The sequence below is a fragment of the Micromesistius poutassou genome (assembly GCF_964030765.1).
Source record: "Micromesistius poutassou genome assembly, chromosome: 1".
NCBI classification, from domain to species: domain Eukaryota; kingdom Metazoa; phylum Chordata; class Actinopteri; order Gadiformes; family Gadidae; genus Micromesistius; species Micromesistius poutassou.
Genome location: NC_140271.1, coordinates 13261886 through 13270860, shown reverse-complemented (window position 1 = coordinate 13270860; position 8975 = coordinate 13261886). Strand labels below are relative to the sequence as shown.

Sequence of the window (8975 nt, the reverse complement as noted above, 5' to 3'; positions counted from 1 at the left end):
CGACTGAACAGGAGCAATGGATAGATATACATCTATAGAGATATATATATACATCTATAGCGATCTATAGATAGACGTTAATCTAAATAGATCTATAGATTGATATAGATCTATATAGATAGATGTAGTCCTATAGAGATAGATATAGGTCTATATAGATCTATAGATAGATAAAAATCGATAGACAGATTTTGATACTATCCATATAGATCTAAAGACAGAGGGTAAAGATCTAGAGCGCCTACATGCCGCTCCCGCTCCCCTCTGCGTCCTCCACCGCCAGCGAGCGTTTCCGTAGCGCCGCCTTCACCCGCCCTCCCTTCCCCGCCTTCCTGGCGGCGGGGGGCGTGGCCTGGGCCGGGGGGGGCGGGGCCTGGCAGGGGGCACGGTACTGGGGCAGGCCGGACTTGGTGGTGTCCAGCTCCTCGGGGTCCACGCTCTGGGCGCGCAGCGCGGCCATCACGTCGCGGTCCGACGAGCTGAGGGTCAGGCAGCCGCACGGACGGGTGCCGCCGCCGGGGGCGCCGTCGCCGGGGTTACCGTTGTCGTGGTCGTGGCCGCCGTCGTGGTGGCCCCCCTCCTCCTCCTCCTCCTGGTCCTCCACCGTCATGAAGGCGTCGCCCCAGAGGCTCTCGCACAGGTCCCGGCCGTGCTGGTACATCTACACACACACACACACGCACACACATGGACGCACGCGCAAGCACACACACACACAGATACACACACACACAGACACACACACACACAGACATACAAACACACACACACACACACACACACACACACACACACACACACACACACACACGCGCGCGCGCACACACAGACATACAAACACACACACACACACACACAGACATACGAACACACACACGCACACACACACGCACACACACAGGCACACACACACACACTCATTATTATTATGTCCTTTGCTGGAGTGGTGCGAGGTCATCAGCCTCGTTAGAACGTCCCGATCTCTGCAGGTCAGTCTGGCCTCGAACCCGGGTACCAGAGAGTACGAACGCAGAGCACACCGGATATAAACACAGAAAAACAAATCTCAAACCATACCACCACCGAGGATAGGGTGGCAAACAACGCAGTTATCAGATCGAATACGGACATCCTTCTCAGAGATGTTTTTGCTTTACCTTCAACCCATTCAGCAAGAGAACGAGACCTTCACTTTGTTATTTAATCTGGAGGTTTTCGGACAATGTAAGCTTGCGGCCATTTGCAGAAATCCCAGTCTGCCCGGCCAGACTGAATCATTAGGAAGTGAAAACTAGAAGATCTGGATGGTCTCAGGAGGCTCAGGTCAGAGAAAGACCTCACGGTGCTCCACCGACACACCCTGAGACCAGCTGTCTGTAACCCCCCCCTCTACCGGTCCACAGGAGGGTTCATACCTGGAGACCGCAGGGGGTCCACCCAGAGCTCCAACCTTCTCCAGCTCACCCCCCAACGACCTCCTCATCCATAAACCAACCTCCCTGAGCCTTGTGTGGTCTGTAAATGACTCTCTCTCTAGTGAGGAGGACGTGTATCACAGTGTTGCTGCTGCTGCCTTTTGTTACTGAGCTGTCTTCTGAAGCCTGCTCTTTAATCAAGACTGTGTGTAGATTAGCAGGGATGCTACGTAGCATGGTACAGCCTCCCAATCCACTCCACCTCATAAAGCAACTCAGTCGCGGGGATTATGCAAAACACATTTTTATCCACATTGTGCACGGTCATTATTGAAGCAGCTTGGAATACACTTCAAAATCCTCCTCCGTCGTTATGTACTGATCCTCTCTCTCTCTCTCTCCCTCTCCCACTCCCTCTCTTTCCCTCTCCCACTCCCTCTCTCTCGCTCTCTCTCTCTCTCTCATAACATAACTTTAAGCTTTGAGCCGTCAAGTCGTTCCTTCTGCAGCTCATTTAACTCCGACCTGCCTCCTGCTAACCTCCTGCAATTGCAGTAGAAACACACACGCAAACGCACACATGCGCACACACAAACACACACACACATTCACGCACAACACACACAAACACACACACACACACACACACACACACACACACATGCACGTACAACACACATGCACGGGCGTACACATGTGCGCGCACACACACACACACACACACACACACACACACACACACACACACACACACACACACACACACACACACACACACACACCCCCACACACCCGAGGCAGGCATGGTGTTACTTGCTGTCAGAGCTAATTATCACCGGTTGGGTTATCTTGGTGTAAGTTGATCAATTCTGTGCTGAAAGGTCCCCAAGTTAAACCCAGGGCTAATCTGTTCTATTGTGTTGAAGAGCGTCTCTCTATGCTGGTGCGTGTCTTTTGGTTTTCTTTGTGGAGAGGTGCACCAAGGCTACGGCGTAGCCATGGTAACGCAGAGACCCACGGCGTAGCCACGGTAACATACAGACCCACAGTGTAGCCACGGTAATGCAGAGACCCACAACGTAGCCACGCTAACGCAGAGACCCACAACGTAGCCAAGGTAATGCAGAGACCCACAACGTAGCCACGGTAACCTAGAAACCCAAGGCCTACCAACAGCGGCTGTTCAACACAGTATGAATTGTATATACTCTGAAAAGAATATTTTGATATAACATCATTTAGATGTTATATCCGGCACAGTTATTTTATAATTGTTGTACATCTTAAATGACAGCAACTGTACAGCGCTGACCATTAACATGTGCTGGAAACCCTTTCTGATTGCACGTCTGATGTTATGATTCCTAACTAGTTTATGCAGCTGTAGTATGAATTAGATCTCACTTGTGTCTTTGGTACTGATGACTCATTTAAAGCCAGATGTTAGGAGAGAGATGCTGACATCTGTAACGAGCAGAGTGGGAACACGAGGGCTCGTATCTCCAGGAGCCAGAGCAGCAACCTGGCGGATATTAAATCCACCGCGCGGCCATCATACATCAGAGTACTGCTCCTCTACTGTGTACACACACCATATGGTCTAGGAAAAGATGAGAGGCTGAGCCTGTACAGACGAGCACAGCATCCCCGCATTAATCCTCATATTAACGGATCAATATATCCACGGCAATGTATTGATCAGTTGTAAACCGTTCTGTGAGTGAACCCCAGGGGGCAAAACCCACTGCATCTCATTTGGTAGGACTACAGAATAACAACCCTGTATAGCTATATGTATAACAATATATCTAGAACCTGTTTAACTGTATGCATAATTATATCAGGAGCTCAAGACACTGGCTTTTCCTGGGGAAAAGCCAGGAAAATCTAAATCAGGTCCCAGGCGAGAGAGAGAGAGAGAGAGAGAGAGAGAGAGAGAGAGAGAGAGAGAGAGAGAGAGAGAGAGAGAGAGAGAGAGAGAGAGAGAGAGAGAGAGAGAGAGAGAGAGAGAGAGAGAGAGAGAGAGAGAGACAGACAGACAGACAGACAGACAGACAGACAGACAGACAGACAGACAGACAGACAGACAGACAGACAGACAGACAGACAGACAGACAGAGACTCAGAAAGAAAGAGAGACTGAGATAGCGCAAGAAAGAGAGACACACACACACACAGGAAGAGAGAGAGAGAGAGGGAGATACGGGGGAACAAAGGAAGACTCAGATTGAGAAGGGAGGAGAGAGCGAGAGGGAGGGAGGGAGAGAGAGAGGAGGAAGAAAGAAAGATTAGACAGAAATAAGATGGGATAAGTAGGCTGAGAGAGTATATTTGCATCCCACTCGTTGGATGGATGATGAATGTGCACGTGCATGAGTGTGCACATGCGCGTGCATGAGTGCGTTTGTCCACGTGCCTGTTTAAAATCTTTCTCTAATGTGTAATGACATCCATAAAATCCTCCCCCTCCACCAGCCATCCCTCTCTTAATAGACTGAGTGGTGAACAGTGTACACCGTGCTAGAGGCGGGCCCCGGGCAGGGTAAACACCCTGTCACCTCCTCATTAGCCTGCTGCTACCGCTACCGCTAAGCTACTGCCTGATCTTCTGCTACTGCCATCACAAGAAGAAACACATACGAGATGGACACACACACACACACACACACACACACACACACACACACACACACACACACACACACACACACACACACTGTCTGTCATATCTAATCAGCCTTTCCCATTGACACAGCCTGTGTGTGTGTGTGTGTGTGTGTGTGTGTGTGTGTTTGTGTGATTTCTACCCAGAAAGAGAAAGATATAAAAGATAGAGATAAAAACTGAAACAACACAAAAACAGAGTGTGTGTATATAGTGTGTGCGTGTGTGTGTGTGTGTGTGTGTGTGTGTGTATGTATTCCGGCTGCGCCCCTGCCCGTAACCCTCTGCCTGTTTTAGATTGAACCTTTGATATATTTATTTCCCTCCTCTGACCTGCAGCATATTAACCCTTCCGTCCACACCTGAGCTCCTGCTCAGACGGACCTCTAACCAAACACATCTCAATCCCTGGAGGGCAGTCACCACGTAGCAAGGCAGGCCCCAGGGGGAATGGAACCCACAACCCTGGCGATGTTCATTCATAATCATCTCCCCTTTGAGCCACACAGGGAATCAACCCCTAACCCTTACACTATCATGCCTTGCTCTACCGGTTCGAGCCCCGAACCCTGGCAGTATTAATGCCTACCAGCTGAGATACACAGGGAATACAACTTGTAACCCTGGCTGTATTAGTGCTTTGCTCTATAAGTTGGGAACCAAACCCTTAACCCTGGTTAATGCCTGGCGTGACCAGTTCTATAGTCAAGTGTTGACAAATTCAAGTGGTCAAAAGTTAAACCCGTTCTAAATGGTTTAAAAAAATTCTAAATGTTTGTAGTAATCGTACATTTAATGTAATGCACGATGTAAAAGAGTATAATTTACACTCTAACCCTAACCCAAATCCCTGTCCTGTCCACACTGTGTGTGTTGACAGGTGGTATGAGTGCTTATTGACAAAGAGGATTTTTCTCTTAAAACTATAAGCTACCCGCTGAGCTGAGTAGCATGCGCGGCAAATTCCTGAGCGTGAGGGGCGGTTAGAAACTGCCTGCAGCGACTCTCAGAGACAAAACAACAGCAGACAGCTTCAGTAAGACTGTTAGACCATCGGGCTGCATTCCAATAGCCTTCCTGTACTGATAGGATATGGATTGATTCCTAAACGCCCAGGTATTCCTAATCACCGCTATAGCCTTAAGCCCTCGCTGTAGCGACTTCAGACCGAGGTGACATCAGTGTGTCCTGCATGGGGAACGTTCCGGATTATCCGTAGGGAATAGCAGCGCAGGACATCGCTGTCAATGTTCCCCAAAAGGGGCGGGGTCAAAAGGTGAACCTCGGGTAACTGTACGCAAATCAGACTCATGTTGAGTCTCCTCTCCTGGTCTGAGGCGTTTCCATGACAACGCTGAACGCTCACAGTGGCATCGGCTAGGAGGACGGGGGTGCCTCTCGTACCTGGGGGTTCTGAAGGACACTGGGGGGCCCTCAGCCTACCCGGAGGGGCCCTCAGCCTACCTGCTGGTACTGAACGCAGGTCCCGGTGCAGTTGTGGCCCCGGGGGTCCCGGGCCCAGTTGCGAGCACAGGTCAGGTCCATCCTGCAGGCATCGAACCTGCGGGCGGCACAGAACAGAACGGCCGGGGGTTAGAGACCTAGAGACCTAGAGACAGCAGCATGGTCTCATCCGCTCCAGAGCATACATCACTACCACTCCTACACCTGAGGGCGGTGGTTGTGATGGAGGTGGCGGTAGTGGCGGTGGTGGAGATGGTGACGGTGATGGAGGTGGCGGTAGTGGCGGTGGTGGAGGTGGTGACGGTGGGGGTAATGAAGGAGGGGTAGAGGTGGAGGCGGTGGTGATGGAGGTGGTGGCGGTGATGGAGGTGGTGGCGGTGATGGAGGTGGCGGTGGTGACGGAGGTGGCGGCGGTGACGGTGGTGGAGGTGGCGGCGGTGATGGGGGTGGTGGCGGTGACGGAGGTGGGGATGGGGGTGGGACTCACCAGTCGCGGCAGAAGCTGTGGCAGAGCGGGACGGCCTGGATGTAGGAGCGCCGGCGGGGGTGTGGCCAGCGGGCGGCGTCCGGCGAGCAGCGGTAGAAACACGACACGCGCTTCAGGAACACCTCACACCTGGGGGGGGAGAGAAAGGGGGGAGTCAGAGGGAGGGGGGTTACAGTAGGGGGCGGGCCAGAGGGGGGTGAGTGACGGCTCGGGGGGGGGGGGGCTTCCCCACGTGGATTTGAGGGCACTAATTGGTTTTGTGTTATCATGATGATAACGTTCAATATTTAAGCCCAGATTAGCGTTTCCTCTCCATAACGTTGACTCTAGTCTGCATGCATTGGCATAAAACTGTAGTTAGCATGTTGTAAGCATGAAACAGTCCATGCTGTAAGCGCTGGACGCTGCGAGGACGACGTCAGCTGTCAAAGTTAATGTACCTTATGATAATTAATTACATTAAATCCATCGTGTTTAGTTCTGTTTAAGGGGTGTTGTCCGTACGTGGAGCTCAGGTGCCCGCAGTGGTCCCAGGGAGCGTTCTTGTTGCTGAGGGCCGGGACGTGAGCGATGTCCTGGACGTCCTCCACCGTGCAGCAGGCGTCTGAGGACAACACACGGACTCATTACTTACTCTTTACTCTCCTGTCCTCGGATCAGCGTTCAACCAGCGTCAGGAAGGGGTTTTTCAAATCTGAACTTGGGTTCGGTCAACAGTTGTCAGGAAGACTTAACGGAATCAAGCTGTTGTTCCGTTGGTCCTGATGCTACAGTGTGGGTGGTGTTGATGACCTCCTGATGCTACAGTGTGGGTGGTGTTGATGACCTCCTGATGCTACAGTGTGGGTGGTGTTGATGACCTCCTGATACTACAGTGTTGATGGTGTTGATGACCTCCTGATGCTACAGTGTGGGTGGTGTTGATGACCTCCTGATGCTACAGTGTGGGTGGTGTTGATGACCTCCTGATGCTACAGTGTGGGTGGTGTTGGTGGTGTTGATGACCTCCTGATGCTACAGTGTGGGTGGTGTTGATGACCTCCTGATGCTACAGTGTGGGTGGTGTTGGTGGTGTTGGTGACGTCCTGATACTACAGTGTGGGTGGTGTTGATGACCTCCTGATGCTACAGTGTGGGTGGTGTTGATGACCTCCTGATGCTACAGTGTGGGTGGTGTTGATGACCTCCTGATGCTACAGTGTGGGTGGTGTTGATGACCTCCTGATGCTACAGTGTGGGTGGTGTTGATGACGTCCTGATGCTACAGTGTGGGTGGTGTTGGTGGTGTTGATGACCTCCTGATACTACAGTGTGGGTGGTGTTGATGACCTCCTGATACTACAGTGTGGGTGGTGTTGATGACGTCCTGATGCTACAGTGTGGGTGGTGTTGATGACGTCCTGATGCTACAGTGTGGGTGGTGTTGGTGGTGTTGATGACCTCCTGATACTACAGTGTGGGTGGTGTTGATGACGTCCTGATGCTACAGTGTGGGTGGTGTTGGTGGTGTTGATGACCTCCTGATACTACAGTGTGGGTGGTGTTGATGACCTCCTGATGCTACAGTGTGGGTGGTGTTGGTGGTGTTGATGACCTCCTGATACTACAGTGTGGGTGGTGTTGATGACCTCCTGATGCTACAGTGTGGGTGGTGTTGGTGGTGTTGGTGACGTCCTGATGCTACAGTGTGGGTGGTGTTGGTGGTGTTGGTGACGTCCTGATACTACAGTGTGGGTGGTGTTCGGGTGGTGTCCTGATGCTAAGCTTCGGGTGGTGTTCGGGTGGTCTGACGTACTGTCGGCGTACAGCGTGCACTCTGTCAGCTGGGGCTCGGCGCTGGGCGTGGTCTTGTGCTTCCCATCCTGAAGACACGCCCCCTCGCCACGGGCGCCGGCGGGCAGCAGCCCCACCAGGAGGGCCAGGAGCAGCGTGGTCGCCATGGTGACCATCATCAACCACACAGGCCTGGGGATGGATGGTATAGACATGTTATAAACATGTTATTGACGTGTTCACTGGGACAGAGGACAGCTTCTTCTTCTCGCTATATTATAACATTTAACATTTACACTACGGGCGGTTAGCAGACGCTTTTATCCAAAGCGACTTACAATAAGCACATTAGTCAGAAGAAAGAGAAACAACAATGTATGGCTGTTGGTACAGTAAGGATGTTCATAGAACCAAGTGCCAAGCACTAACAATCGCTAGGTTAACCCATTCCCCGTACACAACACAGATAGGATAAGATGTTACACAATGTACTGTTTTTAAGGGGGAGGGGGGTAAGGGGGGAGGCTGTCGTTTTTTCAACAACAACGTCAACAAGTATGCAGAATATGTTTGTAAATAATAACGTCTCTACATGTCCTAACGTCGCGTGTAAAGTATTTTATACTTTTTTATTTATTTATTGTTGTGGACTGATGCCGGATTGGCTCACTCTCTCTAGTCCCGCCTCCCGGTGTTAACTGCTGCTTGATTCTGACCTATCGTGAGAGCGGCCTAATGAGGTGACGAAGTCACTTTAATCTGACACCTGCTCCCCCGAGCGGCGACACGACACGAATCCGATAAACGCTCTTGGCGGCGGGGCGACGTGTGGCGCCACACGCGTCGCGCGCCACACGTCGCTCAACCTTCAGGACAACGAGGAGGGGAGAAAGGGAGAAAGGGGGGAGAGGGCGGAGGGGGAGGAGGGGCAGGAGGGTGGGGGACAGACGAGCCAATCAAGCTGCTAATTGCCCCGCTGTTTAATACAAAGTGTGGGAATGGGTATAGAACCGCGTCCTCCAAAACACGCGTACATAAATAAATACTAATTATAATTACTGATCAATAAATACGGATACAAATACAGCCAATAAAAGTACAACAATAACTCGAGCACGCTAAAGAAAGAAAACTACATGACGATTAGTGTCGAATGGCATCCTTATAACCGC

The 8975-nt window shown here is 51.4% G+C and overlaps 1 protein-coding gene across 1 annotated transcript in view; it reads right to left on the bottom strand.

Moving 5' to 3' along the window:
- Positions 1-241: 241 nt before the first annotated feature.
- The window catches only part of LOC311383973 (riboflavin-binding protein-like), a gene marked incomplete at its 3' end in the record, with an annotated part of 9054 nt that continues 320 nt past the window's right edge, over positions 242-8975 (bottom strand). Inside the window, exons 2-6 of the mRNA XM_084488625.1 lie at positions 7826-7995; positions 6535-6634; positions 6031-6159; positions 5544-5640; positions 242-661 (exon numbers count right to left, since the gene is read on the bottom strand). Coding sequence (XP_084344751.1) covers positions 242-661; positions 5544-5640; positions 6031-6159; positions 6535-6634; positions 7826-7982 — 903 coding nt within the window. The 5' untranslated portion in view covers positions 7983-7995. The remainder of the gene's footprint in view (positions 662-5543; positions 5641-6030; positions 6160-6534; positions 6635-7825; positions 7996-8975) is intronic.